This window comes from Polypterus senegalus, chromosome 6 (assembly GCF_016835505.1).
Source record: "Polypterus senegalus isolate Bchr_013 chromosome 6, ASM1683550v1, whole genome shotgun sequence".
Lineage (NCBI taxonomy): Eukaryota > Metazoa > Chordata > Cladistia > Polypteriformes > Polypteridae > Polypterus > Polypterus senegalus.
The window spans coordinates 1,864,226-1,879,684 of NC_053159.1; the positions used below are offsets into that span (position 1 = coordinate 1,864,226).

The 15,459-nt window shown below is 49.3% G+C and overlaps 1 protein-coding gene across 4 annotated transcripts in view; it reads right to left on the reverse strand.

The window, feature by feature from the left end:
- slc15a2 (solute carrier family 15 member 2) overlaps window positions 1–15,459 on the reverse strand; it is a 39,356-nt gene that overhangs the window by 12,290 nt on the left and 11,607 nt on the right. For all 4 annotated transcript variants that reach the window (XM_039755226.1, XM_039755227.1, XM_039755225.1 and 1 more), the window contains exons 3-11: window positions 14,923–15,010; window positions 11,634–11,775; window positions 9,509–9,601; window positions 8,891–8,990; window positions 5,385–5,475; window positions 3,987–4,064; window positions 3,134–3,216; window positions 2,568–2,654; window positions 1,255–1,344 (exon numbers count right to left, since the gene is read on the reverse strand). In XM_039755226.1, coding sequence (XP_039611160.1) covers window positions 1,255–1,344; window positions 2,568–2,654; window positions 3,134–3,216; window positions 3,987–4,064; window positions 5,385–5,475; window positions 8,891–8,990; window positions 9,509–9,601; window positions 11,634–11,775; window positions 14,923–14,929 — 771 coding nt within the window. In that variant the 5' untranslated portion in view covers window positions 14,930–15,010. The remainder of the gene's footprint in view (window positions 1–1,254; window positions 1,345–2,567; window positions 2,655–3,133; window positions 3,217–3,986; window positions 4,065–5,384; window positions 5,476–8,890; window positions 8,991–9,508; window positions 9,602–11,633; window positions 11,776–14,922; window positions 15,011–15,459) is intronic.

Sequence of the window (15,459 nt, forward strand, 5' to 3'; positions counted from 1 at the left end):
GGCTCAGCCTATGCATGTGTGTCCATATATACAAACTGGCAGTCGAGTGGCACCAAGGGGGCACACAACTACTTTGAGAGACCAGATGATGCTACCTTATCTTATACCTAGGACTCTGCCTGGGTAAGGCCAGAGACACTGGAGCCCTGATGACCAAAGAGGAAAAAGTGGCACCAAGAGGGCACAGGAGAATGGCACACTAGTAAACTAGATTGGCATTGCTCTGTCTTATGTCTTGAATTCTTGTCAATTTTGTGAAAGGTGCTATATAAAATACATTTTAATTAACCAAGGAGCAGTGACCTGTATTTTTGGGTGCCCTGTAAGTGCCAGTCAGTTTGTCCAGAGCAGAGTTGTATCATAACCCTGATCACCAAAGGGGAAAAGAGAAGGTCAAGAGAATGCCACCTGCAAGAGTCAGATGGGTGCCCCCTTACCTTATAGTTAACCCTATTGAAAGGTGCTATAACAAAACAAATATTAATTACCCAAGGGGCAGAGGAGTGTGTTTTTGGGTGCCCCAGACCGAGATGTCCTATCAGTGCCAATCATCTAAATGTCAATTTCCTTCAGCAGGAACATTCTGAGCAGGCACCAGAACTCCAGTGACCGTTTCACTGGCAGAGCAGCTGGAAGGTAAGAGTGGTCGCCTCCTCTTTGGGGTGTAGTGGGTTTGGGGGTCACCAGACAGCAGTTTGCCAAGATGGCTGAAGCACATTATGCTCTCGATGAGATGCAAGTGGGCACATCCTGCCAGACTACACAAATTGTGTTCTGGTTGGGTTTCTAAAGCACCACATCAACATATGCCTGGCCTAAGGTGTGAAATAAACTGAGGGGTGCTGACTGCAGTGATTAAGAGGCGGGTCTTTGCCCCTCTTGCCAGCAGGGGGCACTACTGAGGTGTAAGTGTGCCTTCAGTTGTCATGTTGCCTTCTCCACTTTCCTTCTGGGTGGTGGTATGTAATGCCAGGTGCTACTGCTGTGACAGTAGGCTGTGCCACCTGTGTGTGGAGGGCATGAGGTGCCCAACTACATGATGTAGTTACGGGTGTTATCTCTGCCCATTTATACCTACTGGTGCACCCAAAGCTGTGCCTGTTATGATTCTTGAAAATGTTCCTGTCATGGCCATTTGCCTGGTGGGTGTTATCTTCATAAAATCCAGACCCACTGGACTGGAAGTGATGCCCCCTGGCATCACCTTTCTAATAAGGGGAGTTCACCGATACAGCTGGACACCTGAACTCTTACCTGCTGGTCGAAGAGCGCCCAGAACATCGGCAGGGGGATGTAGAGGAATAAGACACGGGTCACCATCTTGATGTCACTGATGAGGGTCTTCTGTAAAAATAAGAACACAAAGGGCCTTCTGGATTGATGCCTTCCTGGGTGGTGACTTTGCTCTTATTTTTTTGCATGATTGATTCAGTTTTAACCCCCTTGGCATTAACTCTGAGTGTGAATTTGATGCCAATACGGTTAAGCCCGAGTCAGACTGTGACGTGTGATGATGTGCTGCACAGGGTTAGGGCAGAAGAACTCTCAAGACAGCACTCTGCTGCCATCCAGTGGACAAAACAATAGAATCCTGAATATTTCTATGTGATCTGCCCTGCTATGGTAACTCATCAATATTCATGAGTTGGGCGGAGCCTTCAAAACAACACACAAATGGCGAGCGAACAAGAAGCTGTAAAGAACAAACTGGAAGCGAGCCATTAGTTGAATCAAATGACAGTGACGACAACGGGAACTGCCCATCAGGCTGATGCATACAGTGCTGTACCACCGGACCACCATGATGTCTGGTGAAGCTTCAGCATGAGAACAAGGGCAAAGTGTGTGAGTGGAAGGACAAGAATGACGTCAGCCGCCCCCCAAGCACTCTTCACAATGCAACACTTGTCCATGTTCATGTTGGGGGTCTTACATCACAGGTAGGGGTCCTCCCCAGCTGGGGTTCAAATTCATGTTTTATGTCGCCTTTGTTCACTTTTCATTCTGTTGTATGTATGAATTTTATTGATGTTCCTTTACTGCTGACTGAGTTCAGGGCTCAATGCCTCGTTGATGTTCCACCTTTGTTCTGGGTGGTCCAACAAGAGGCGGGGTGACCTGCCAATCACTGCCAGGCACTACAAATCTGGAGGGTCTCATTTCGACTTCATGTTCGCCTGCATTATGGTGATATCAATATGTGTATTGGGACTCCTCATTCATGACATGAGGTGATGTGGACGTCACTAAGCCTGGCACTGTGGCAGCCTACAGTGACACAAGGGGCGCGTCGACCATGCAGATCGGGCACCGACTTTCTACTTTCTCATGCACAAGCAACAAAAATTACTATTAGCAAAGTGCACAGAGAAACACGTGTCTACTGTCCCAATGGTGACAAAACATGTCACACAGAGGACGTGCCCCAAACCCGCATCAGCACAGTCACAGACACTCGAAAGAACGTCTCCTGCTGGATTTATGTTAGCGTTTTGGCGTTAAACTCGTCCCACCACCTCCCGGGGTCATATTTCTGAATCCCCACGGAGCCCCTCGCCCCCAATTACCTTGAACTTCTCCTCGGCCCAGTCCAGCCAGTGGGTCCTCTTTGGAAATCGAGCCGAGCGATGCCTCCAGCGATTCCTCAGGGCGAACTGGGGAGGAAATCAGAGGGGCTTAGGAGTGGAGCGGTGGGCCGAGGGGACACAAAAGCAGACAGGGGTAGGAAAGGCGCTATATGAAATATATAGAGTCCCTGCCTAGGACTCAATGGGTGCCATAACGGATGGACTGGCGTGAAACTCGCCACCTAGTGGGCAGTCAGAGGGCTCACTTCCTCAGATGCTTGTGGCTCTCAGGTCTGAGTTGCCCCATCAGTGTCACCTGCCTGTCTCTGAGATGTCATTGGAAACGCAGGGGTGATCAGACAACAACGTGCAGCTGCCACATGGTCAGGATTTGAACCCTGGAATCTTTGCTGCACATGCAGACTACTGAAGGACACTCACAGGGTGGTCTCCCAGTCCCCAGGGGTCACTTTTAAGCGATTTCTCTGCCAGTCCATCTGTTATGTGACCCACTCATGCAGTCCTTTTCTGTACGGCTGCAGAATGGCAGAGCCTCGGTTACCCACCCCGATGCAGCAGCCGACCTCCATCAGAATGTTTCCTTGCGAGGGGCTTTTCTTGTACAGACTGCTGCCAGCCAGGAAGACGACTGGAGAGAGAAAAGAAACGAGAAAACGTGAAAGTCTACAAAATGAAGAGAGAAGAAGGCGAAGGGCCTCGGGGGCCGCAGTGGAGGTCACTTTCATGTGTACTTTCATCTCCAGTCTAAAGTGAGCTGCCTGCAGATGCCCAGTGTCTGCCCATGTCTTGCCAGCTTTGATGCCAGTTTAACCGGTAAGCACTGAGGGCAGATGGCGGCTGTAAGGGGGCACACAGGAGAGGCTGGTGGAGTCACAGAGCAGAACTCGCTGACCTAGAGAAGAACCGTCACCCCCAACTAACTGTCACCGCCCACCTCCCCACCCAATGCCCCTCCCACGGTTCTGTCTGATGACCAGTGACAGGAAGGCTGGCAGTGCCCACTCACCTGTTTGCCATTTGTCACTCGGTACCCCAGTACTTGGTCTGCTTATGTTTTTTAAGTGTCACAGATTTGTCATTGCATTTCTGCCTTTTTTTTTACATTTTCCAGTTTTTGGTGACAGGTGGACCGTTGAGGCCACTCGTCCCCCACAGAGCTAAGGTTCACCCCCTATTGGACACTTTGCCCTCAGCCCTTTATCTGATAGTTCTTACCACTACCCGCTCTCTCGATTTCTGGACTCGTGGGCCATGCAGACCCTTATACAGCGTCCCCGTCACCCCTCGTCAGCGAAGGCCCTACCGCATGCTATCACAGAGACCCCGAGGTGTCAGGACTTTTGAGGGTCTACCTTTACAAAAAGTTTGTAGTGGATGGAACAGAAGCTGGTAACTCACCCAGTGCTATGGCCATCAGGGCAGCAGGGACACCGAATGCCAGGGCATAGCAGTCGCCCCCGAAACACTTCACGTCACCTGTGGAGGACATCAAGAGGGTCATAAAGAAGAAGAGCCCACGGACCTGACGTTTACATTTGCCACAATTTAGAAAAGAGGCCAAGCGCGGCCGTCACACCATGAGGGGTCTACGTTATGAAGCAGGGGTCATGCCCACCTATAGGACTGAACTCAAGTCGTCACCGTCACATAAGGGACCTGCGCAGATGAGCTCCTAGAGGTCTCGTCAGGTCCACTCATTGCATTTGAGGACAGGCCCACCACAGCACTACTAGAGCGCCACCTACAGGTCACTTCTACCCTGATTGATGTCATTGGCAGCCCACAAGATGGACAAACACCTGAGTGGGACCCCCTGGTCAGCCTTTGGATTGTTTTGCTTTATTTTTGCTGTTTTTTTTTTTCCTTTTTTGATAATTTTTTTATTTCTTAAGATCCTTTGCAGGCCTTTGTCTTTTTCAAGCCTGAGATTTACTGTCATCCTCTCCCTTGAAGGTGCCTTTCTAAACGATTTAAGTTGTTAATTCTAAGCCTCATTTTGGGGTCACTGTAGGGGTCAGGCTATGCTGGGCACCAGCCTGTTTGGTGGGTCTTTTAGAGGCCTCACACCATCTTGTGTGTTGCTCATCACAACACTCTGTGCCATCTGCTGCCAGCCGTGCCTTGATGGGGCTGCCTCATGTCCTCCAGAGGTCGGGACAAAGGGGCTTCCTACCACTCCGATTAGCCCCCTCTCTCTCTCTCTCTTTACTTTTTATTGATCCTGGGGAATTCCATCTTGAGGTGGCATGACCGAGTGCTGGCCTCACTGTGCCCTGCCATTGCCAGGGTGAGATGCTCTACCTCTGTTGTGCCTCTCCTTGTCTGCTAACACATTGGCATCCTATTGCCACCTGGCCAGGACCTTTTCATGCAGTATGAGTTCCTTAACCTGGGTGGCACACTGGTTGACACTCCTGCTGCACACCGGGTTCAAATGCCACCCTGGTGTCTTTGCAGAGCCTGCACTAAATGACGGCAGTCTGGAATGAGAATGGAAGTATAAAACAGCCAGGGCCAAACCAGGGTGGTCCAGAGCCCTGCTTCTCTGAAAGTGACCAGTGGGTGCACTTGGGTCCAGTCCTTCACAGGGGTCACTTTCAAGGTTGGCACACCTTGGGCCTCCTCAGCTGTACTGGTGTGGGTACTGAGGTCACCCCAGACCCTCTCATTTACTCCAGCACTCTCAGCATGGCTTGCAGTGAAAGGCGCTATAAATGAATAAAGTGGGCCTCAGAGGGGGGGTCCTTTCAGTCCACTCCTCACATAATTTAGGATAATAAACAAAGTGACACCCACCTCGCAGCAGGGGCGTTACAAACGTCGAGATCACACTTCCTGCATTGATGGCCAAGTAGAAAATGGAGAAGAACTTCCTCCTCTCTTCCTTCTGTGGGAACAACACAGAGATAACAGGTCGGTGAAAAGTCACCCAATTGGCACAGCAACTCACGGCCAGGGGGGCACTGCAGGCTGTAAAAGGACGGATGCTAATCAGGGTACCCATTAACTGCTGGCCCGCCCCCTGTTTACTGTTGCTAGGTGACAACACTTGCTCCACTACGGGGCACAAGAGGATGAGAGTGGGGGCACCACTTGCAAATCTGTGTGCCCATTAACTGCCATGCCTTGTTTTGTGACCACAGTTGTTGCTCTGCCCCCTTGTTTACCATTGCTGGGCATTAGCAGTTGTTTCGCCAGGGGGCACTAGAGGGTCTGAGTGTATGCTGTAGCAGGGGTAACTCTGGTCAGCAGTGTCCCCATTAAGTGCCACACCACCCTTTGTGTACTGTTGCTAGGCAGCGACCACCAGAGGGCACTACAGGATGCCAGCAGGGGTATCGCCTGGTAATCTGTGAAATCTTTAACTGCCTGGACTTATTCGGGCTGCACCCTCTGCCCTGCCCCTCGTTTACTGTTGCTAAGCAGCATCAGCTGTTCCACCAGGGGGCACTAGGGGGTGAGAGTGGATGCCTTGGATTGCTGCTCAGCCCACCGTCTTTCTGTTTATTGAGTTGAGTGAGGGTCTCAGTGGTGGACCATTGAACACGTGGGAGTCTTTCTGCGTGCGTCGCTGTTCTTTGTTTTTTGGTTTCCTTGCTTTGTTTCCTTAATTCTCCTTCATATCGGGACTTGGCCTTTTAGGTAAAACCCCCTTTTGCTCTTTTCAGTTTTCAGTTGTATTTTTCATTTCTGTAATAAATATTAATACGATTCTTCTTTTAGACTGTTTTCACAAGCCAGAGGTTTACGGTTTCTCTTTCCCTTGTGAAACATTTTTGTCAAATTTAATATTGTCTTCTTATTTTTGAACTTTAAAAGCAGGCCCCCCATTGTTAGGCCTGCGTAGGCCGCCACCTGCAGGTAAGAGAGGGGGATTGGCTGCCTGCTTTATGGCATTTTGGAGGTCTCACCAATCATTTCAAAAACACTCCGCAAAGTCGCAACATTTGACTACGGCAGGTCTCATGTAGCCAAGTGGATGTGGAAATGGAGCTTTTGTGAAAATGTCGTGTGATCAGACGCTGACTTTCACAAAAAGTCAATTCAGACATTTTAAGGTCAAATGCAGTTTATAATCAGTCAAGTGCCCTGAATGTCATCTCTTCAGCTTCTGCTATAATCCCCCAGATAACCAAAGTCAAATTTAAACATCCCATAATTTGTACAGCTTCTAAAAAAAGTTGAACTTCTCACATCTTTCGGGTTTCGATTTGACCCATCATTGACTTTAATGGATTTTCCACAGCATTCTGGGTATTTTATTTGTTCACAACCCAAACAACCGTCCTAAACCTCACGTGTTCAGCTCAGAGATGTGAAGGCATCAAGTGAAGCGTCTTTATAACTTTATAAAAATAAAATCCAAATGTCACATTTCTGCAGCCATTTCAAACCAGGCCACCCACCTGAAGCTCAGCGCGTTTGGGCCCGGCCAGCACTTGGGGGGAGTTGCTACTGGAAGATTTGCTGGTGAGGCCAGCAGGGGGCACCAACCCCGTGGTCCGAGTGTGAGTCCCACCGCCTGAGTGAAGTGACAGGGACACTGGGCTGTAAAAAGGAGACGTGAAACCTCATAAAAGACCCCTGGGCATCCTTCAGAAAGTCTGGCCCCCTAATCACCTGTCGCCCCTTCACCACCTAATAGCTCATGTATGCTGGGCAGACTGGCACAAAAATGGCTGCCGTGGCATCGTCCAGGTGGGGGCTGCACATTGGTGGAGTTGAAGTGGCTGCCCACTCACTGAAGAGCTTTGAGTGGTGAGAAAGGCGCTATATCAGTGTCAAGAATTGTTATTATTATTGCTGTTGTTATTATTGTTGTCATTGTTATTATTACTGTTGTTGTTATTATTATTATTGCGGTTGTTGTTATTATTATTATTGTTATTATTATTGTGGTTGTTGTTGTTATTGTTATTATTATTATTATTGTCCATCCATCCATTATCCAACCCGCTATATCCTAACTACATGGTCAAGGGGGTCTGCTGGAGCCAATCCCAGCCAACACAGGGTGCAAGGCAGGAAACAAACCGCGGGCAGGGCGCCAACCCACCACAGGTTATTATTGTGGTTATTGTTGTTATTGTTCTTGTTATTATTGTTATTATCCTTGTTGTTGTTGTTATTGTTCTTGTTATTATCCTTATTGTTGTTGTTATCCTTATTGTTGTTATTGTTCTTGTTATTATTATCCTTATTGTTGTTGTTGTTGTTATTATTCTTATTCTGCGCGGCTGCTGTGCACTCTGAATGGTCAGAGACGTCCAGAGCCATTTCAGCCACAGTAGCCTCGGCCTCCACCTCTGAGCAGGGAATGTAGAAGGACACAGAGAAGATGAGGTGCCATCTTTCTTTAATCAGTTGCTTTATCAGAAGCACAGACCACTTACAAAGAGGCAACGGTGACAGACAGTGACGGGTACAAAGACCAGAATGCCAGGAAGGGCTGTAAATGACTAAAAGATGCCAGTCAACCATCTTCACTCTTTCATGGTGGGCATGAACAAAGGGCTGAAGGAAGGCTGACCACAGTTGACCAGCGGGTGTTGTTTTTGTTTCTTGACTTAACCCCCCGATGTTTTGGACCTGAACTGGAGACGAAAGGGCAGAGCGGACCCCTCAGGAGACTGCACTCTAAAAGGTGGGCTTTACGTTCTTCGACTCTGTGACGGCCAGTGTGGTATGCTGGGCAGCCGGTAAGGTCACTTCAGGAGATGCCCACCAAATCAATTAGCTGATTAAGAAGGTGGGCTCCATTATGGGATGCCTTCTGGCCCCGCTGGAGGTTGTGCTCTGGCAGAGAATGAAGTCAAACCTGATGGCCACCATGACCAAACCGAGCTGCCCGTCCCCACTGTGACACACACACATCCGGCACTCCCATTGGGGCGCCTCTGTGGTGCCACGTATCACATTTCTGCACTGCCGCTACCCATTATGACCACTGCCATGCCCTTTGGGTCAATTCTGACCCACCACTCTTGATTTATGGTTGTTTGTTTGTTTCTTTGTTTACCACCCATCTTAAATGTCATCTGTCCCAAAACTTGGGACGGCCAATCAATATAAAAGCAATCTGAGGTGAAACGCTGAATGTCCGGGGCACCTAAAATGGGATGAGAAAAGACCTGCAGTGGGCATCAGCGGGTCAGGATTTGAAGAGAACATTCTCAAGTAGACAGCATGCCAAGAAACAAGAGGGCGTGCCTGCCATCTGAGACAGCGGGAAGCAGGATCTGAAAGGGCTTAACGAGTCCCAGCAGCGCCCGACAGGACCGTCCCGCGAGGCGACATCTTACGTGCTCTTCTTCAAACTGATCTCCTCCGAAGGCGGCCACACAGGGCTTGATCCCTCCGGTCCCGAACGCTATGAGGCACAGTCCGGTCAGCGACAAGGCTCTTGAAAGAAGGAAGAGACAGAGGAAGGACAATTACACGATCTCCATGCCACGCGCTCAGCTCCTGCCAGGCCAATTGCGGCCCTAAAACTTAATGACACTTTTTATTTCCCCGTCATCTGACCATTGAAGCTACGCCATGGTGCGCGCTTTATATCATTCACTGTGCAATGCCAATAAAATGCCCCCTCGTAATCACAGATACTGCAGCCTTATCGTTCTTGGGAATTTTGGTTCAATTGCTTGAGTTGTTAAATTTACAAGGGCACAAGTGGCCCCGGGGGTCAATAGGGTGGGCTCGTGTATCCTTACCTGACTTGGCTGACTTCCACAGTGGCAGGTAAAAGGTGCCCGGTGACAGCCACTACATGGCAAAGGGCTGCTCTGATTTATGAGTTGCGTGACTTACTTTTTTTTTTGTCACAAACAGCCAAATATCCCCATCTGCCATTTTGTCACAGGCTGGTGGCCCCTGAGTCCCAAGTGACAGGCCCCTTAACACGCCAGTGCAATACTCACACGTGCTCCGTGTGTCCTCCCACGATGGGTATCGCTCCAACGGACTTGACCACGTGCCCGATGACGTACACGACGGACAGGTAAATGATTGTTCTGCAGGGAGAAACAGAGGACAGTGAACAGCGCATGGCGGCCCACCACAGCACACGCCACCGGACCCCAATGGGTGAACAAAACAACGGCATCTGCGCACCCACTTTACCGTCGCTCATTGGTCTGCTGGTGAGGCGGTTTGTGTTCGTGTAGCTGAACCGATCAGCCAATGGGCTGTAATCACGTGACCGCTGACATCATCACGATGTCACCACCACTAGAGAAGGTGGCAGTGGGCGGCGTTTGCTGATTCTGAGGAGAGTTAGGAAAGGGAGAGCCGTCCGAGTTTGAACTTGTCAACATGGAGTCACGACTGTGTCTCTGCTTCATGACTCGTCTCTGTAGTGCCTACGTGGAAGCTGGCGGTCCCGAGACCACTTCAACAGAAGGCAAGGCCCAGGAGATGAAGAAAAGGCCACAAAGGTGCAAATGTTGTCATCCTGCTGTCAACTCCACAGGTCACCAGCAAACTCTCAGGCCTCATTCCCTCCTAGGCAGCCAGGCCCCAAACTCAAGAGGCAGGCCTACGGCCCACAAAGGCCTAAAACCACAGCCAGCCGGGACCAAAAAGATACCAAAAGGAGAGAGCAGATGAAAGTTCAGTCAATATTTATTGAAAGATCTAAAGGGAAAAACAGAATCGTAAATCTAATAAGCCTCAGTGGGACCAAAGACCAGGAGAGTCCAGTTACTGGAGCGTCAGGCCGCACTTTGATCCAAGCCAACACAATTCATGGTATTGTACTCTGAAAGTCGTCGTCAAAGACGAGTACGCTGACGTCAAACTAAGGAAATGCGCTCGCTAACTCTCGGGGTTTAATGCAGGATAGCGTCAATGAGATCACGTGACACGCACTCCCGGTGACTCCTGGGTAACAAAACCACCGCACCAGAAAACAAGATGATCTGCAAAATGACAGCACCCAGAAAAGTGGAGCCCCAGCAATACAGCGAGTGTTCTTAAATACACGGACGGTGATTTATTATCACAATAAGTAAGAAAATAAAAGAATCCACACTTAAAACGAAATCAGATCATAACAAAATTACTGGGAACAAATAAATTCAAAGGCAAACAAACCCAGGATGGAAATCCAAGGCGGCACCATGAATAAGATGGTCAGAGGTCAGCAGCAAGGAAATCCCATAATAATCACAAAAAAACAGAGAAAAACTCGTCAGTGCTAAAGAAGCCCTTCTATTGGCTGCCTCTTCGTAAATATATGGGTGGGCGGTCCTCCAGCTGCAACAGTAGGTGGCCCCGCCCCCTAAGCCTCAACATGCAGATGACAATTGAACCAGAAAACGAGCACAAAAAGATCAATCAACCAAAATAATATTCATCAAAAAGAACTCGATCATCTTGATAAAGTGATACTAAACGACGAGAAAAAGATTCAATAAATAAACAGACAGCAAAGAAGGGGAGAAGGTTAAACGAAACGACGGACCAAAAGCAAAACACAATGCTGAAAATCAAAAGCTAGCTCAAAATAATATGATTACACTAATAAGTCTAAATCGTTCGAAATTCATTACTTTCATTGGTTTACTCAAAGCTCAGCTGCCACAAGGTGTGCGGTGCCACGTTAAGCAGACCCTGCATGATGACGTCAGGTCACATGTCCAGCAGAGTGACCACAGCATCATTTATAACACAAACTCGGGGGGTGTGCTGGTGTCCCCCAAAAATGCCCATCATGGCCGCCCTCTCGAAGACCTTACAATCCAGGATGTGCCACAGAGTCTCTCCATGCAGACATCCAGGAAAGGAAATCCAACAACAAAGGCAGAAAAGTAACAATTCATAAGAAGATCACATCATGACGACCACGACTACCCAAAGGAAGGCCTGAGAACTTCAACTGGGCCTTGAAAAAGCCTGAGGCCTACAGATGTCAACGAGTCGTGAGGGGGAAAACAACAAAAGCCCTGGCCTTAGAAACAAACGTTCAGCTAAGTGACCTGCTCAGGGCCCCAAACCCCCCAACCCCATACACACACACTCGGCAGCCCCCAACGGTCATCTTACTTGAACTTTCCAAGCCACGAATCAGCAATCAGGGCTCCAATCACTGGAGTGAAGTAGCAGAGGCCCGAGAAGGCGTGGTAGATGGCGGTGGACAGGTCCTCATCCCAGTGAAGAAAATGAATGAAGTAGAGGGTCAGCAGAGCTGTGGGGGGGCAAAAAGGCAATGTCACCAAACTAGAAAGCAGGTCACGTCTGAGAGAACCACTCGGGGACGGCCAGTCATCCACACGTCACGTCTTACCAGTCCATAAATTTTGTGCACAAGCTGCGATTCTTCTTTATTGTCCAATGAAAAGTCATTTTAGGGAAATGCTTCTCTTTGCACCTTTCTAGTGCCAGTCTAGATGGGCATTCAAATGCTAACTCCGCCCCTGAGCCCTGTGGGAGTGGCTGGTGTATAACTCTGGCCCCGCCCTCTTGATTATTCCTGGATGCCTTTGATGTTGGACACAAGCAGAAGCAGCTCAATCGCGCGATGGCCGCCTACAGGGCAGCACTTCGGTTTGGTTGTGCCCATCATGGCCAGCTCTCAGCCCAGGATGACGCAGGGACTGTGGAGAGGAATTTCAGCTGTGGCATGCCAGGATGAGACAGATGGGGGTGGGGGGGGGTTAGAGACACCCCAGGGTGGTCATTGGGACCGGTCTTTGTCCATCATGTCATGAGGGTGTTGTTTCATAAGCACAAGCCGAGATTTCTCTTTATCGTCAAATGATAATTGAAGAGTTTGAGGGAACTTCTTCTGAGGAGCCCACTTTATGGTGCCATTCCAGTTGGGTAAAGGGTGGCAGCTTTTATGTTGTCATTCAATCGACAAGATGGGCGCCTGTGAAGGAAAGCAATTGGCCTTCTGCATAAGGCTCAGCTGTCCTCGGCTTGACCCCGTTTGGTGAGTCAAACTGGTGTTACTGGGACGGCGCTGAGCTGGCTACTCAAATGTGCTTCAGTGGGCTGGCACAGCTGGACATTCAGTCCTGGACTCCTCAACTGCAGTCACTGCTTCTTTGTCCTCCTCTTTCTTGGCCGCACATAATAATGTCTGGGTGTCATTGTTCTGTATGGGGGGAAATTCAACAGCTTGATCAGCAGGGTGGGCATCCATTGGAAAAGGGGGGCCACCAATAACAATAACAATTCATTACATTTATATAGCGCTTTTCTCAGTACTCAAAGCGCTACCCACACAGGGAGGAACCAGGAAGCGAACCCACAATCTTCCACAGTCTCCTTACTGCAAAGCAGCAGCACTACCACTGTGCCACCTGTGAGGATGGCACAATGGCACAAACTGTCACCTTCTCTTGTAAACATACATACAGTAAGTGTGGTAGTTTGTGTCAATTTCATGAATGTTTCCAACTGACGGCTCCTGTTATCAGTGCATTAGGATTAGCAGAGAAAGGACACAAACGACCCTCCGAACATCACCCAGCACCCCTAATGGCCGAGGACGCCTTTCACAGGCCGTTTGTTTTCTTGTCGACTCTTTAAACCTCCTTGGCGTGGACCCTGAACATCTCTCCGGTTTGGCCATCTATGTAAAGACGGTGAAGCCCAAGTGTGACGTGTGTGACGAGGGGCCGCTTTACTGGGCTAAGCCTGAATAAGTCTTGGGACAGCACACTGCTGCCATCTAGTGTTTGAAATGACATCGTACTGCAAAACAAAAAAAAACACCACTTGCCGCGCTATGCTAACTCATCAATATTCATGAGTGGGGCGGAGCCTTCAAACAACACTCATAAACACACAATGGCATGTAAAGGAAAAGCTGTAACGCCGGTTTTATAACACGGCGAAAGTGAGAGTCACGCGATGGTGACGATGATGTGAGTCAGTCACCAGACGGTGACAGTGACACTGATGCACGCGCCGCTGTACGATATGCCAGGTGGGTTCGGCCTCCAGAACGTTCAGTGAGGTGTAGGCAGGTGCCTGGCAAAAAGTCAACATGACTGCCATCCATTGGAAAGATGAGAAAGACGGACGCCCCCAGAGCTCTGTTAACGGTGCTGCTCTTGTGCCGAAGCCACATGATGAGAGGAAGAAACGAAAAGAAAACCAAAGGGACAAAGAAATCAGACACCGGAAACCGGAATGTAAGTCAGAAAACCGAGAAGCCTTTCAGTTTCTTCCCAAACGTGGACACCTGAGCAGCACATAAACGACCTTCTTAAAGAGTCACACTGATGACGTCACATGCGCACCTGAAGGTTGTCTTGGCAACAGCCAACATGAAGGTCACAAAGCGGTGCCACCACCAAAATTCATAATAAGACCCCACAAAATAACAGCTTAGTCGGGGACCGGGATGGGATGAAGGAAACCCCCTCTGAAACCCCACAAAGGCCACCAAGAAGTTTCAAAAAGCTCTCATAGACTGTAAAAAAATGAAACACCAGTCACAACGGTGCACCCGTCACTGGGGGGACATGTGGACGTCACTAAGCCCATAATGACACAAGGGGATCGGGCAGTGCAGGCCTTCTACCCTCTCATAGGCAACTGACAGTCAAAGTGTGCCGAGAAACACACGCGGGTAGCGTCCTGATGGGGACCTCAGAGTGTGCGCCGGTGGCCGTCTCCAAACACGTCACACAAAGGGCAGAGCCCACCTACTGCATTAATGGTGACGCTTCAGCATTCACACGATTCTGACATTTCTTGTTGTAAAAAATTCAACGTTTTTTGGTCTCATCAACAACAACATTTATTTCTGTAACACATTTTCATACACACAGTAGTTCAGAGGGCTTTACATAATGAAGAATAGAAAAATAAAAGACACAATAAAAAAATAAAATAAATCAACATTAATCAACACAGAATACGAGTAAAGTCCAATGGCCAGGGGGGACACAAAAAATAAAAAAAAACTCCAGATGGCTGGAGAAAAAAATAAAATCTGCAGGGGGTCCGGACCACGAGACCACCTGACCAGTCCCCTCATAAACATAAAGAAAACAAGCGGCCTGTTAGGGGGGCACTGACATCCGTTTAAAGTAAGGGAGGCCCACTGATTGGGAATTTGTTTGGAATGAAGTCCTGAAGCCAATGGGGGCCCAAAGGATTGACCAAATCAGGCTTGGGGGGCATGAGACAGGACCCTGATGTAATCCCACCCTCAATTCAGGCTCTTCTGGACTGGACAACCTCTGGTCTAGAAGCCACAAGGACCACCATTTAGGTGTGGAAAGGACACCAGGAACCCAAGGGGGCGGCACAGGAAGACAGCGGCAGAATCAAGAAGCTGAAATGAAAGAAAACGAGGAGCCGCCGCGCCGCTTACCTTTCATGCCATAGTAGGAGAAACGCTCGCAGAATTCGTTCACGACGATGAACCCGATGCTCACTGGGTAGTTGGTTCCACATATCGTCTGAAATGACAAGGACAAAGAGTTGAAGAAATGGAAGTCATGGTTTTGGGCTCAATGAACGGTCCATCTGCACCAAAAAAATGGCAGCTCTGCAGAGGTCACCCCCTCGGCCACCAGCACAGCTCTGCAAGGTTAGTCAGGTGGTGAGTACAACAAGCGGGGATTGTGGCCTGAGTGTGTGTGACCAAGGGAGGGAGAGGCTTAGTGCCCCCTAACCAAGACAGCGGTTTTAATGTGTTGGGGTGACCAGCTGGGGTGGACGGTTTCCAGGGCTGGAGGTTGGTGGGCACCACTAGAGATGCCCTCCTCCCCATGAGCTGCTCTCTTTAATTTTCGTCACCTTTTCTATGCTTGCCAGGCCCATGTTATGCTCCACACGGATTATTGGAGTTGAGTGTCACCACAATGATCTGTCCCAGGATTCCCCAGGAGTGGGTGGCGCCTGACGT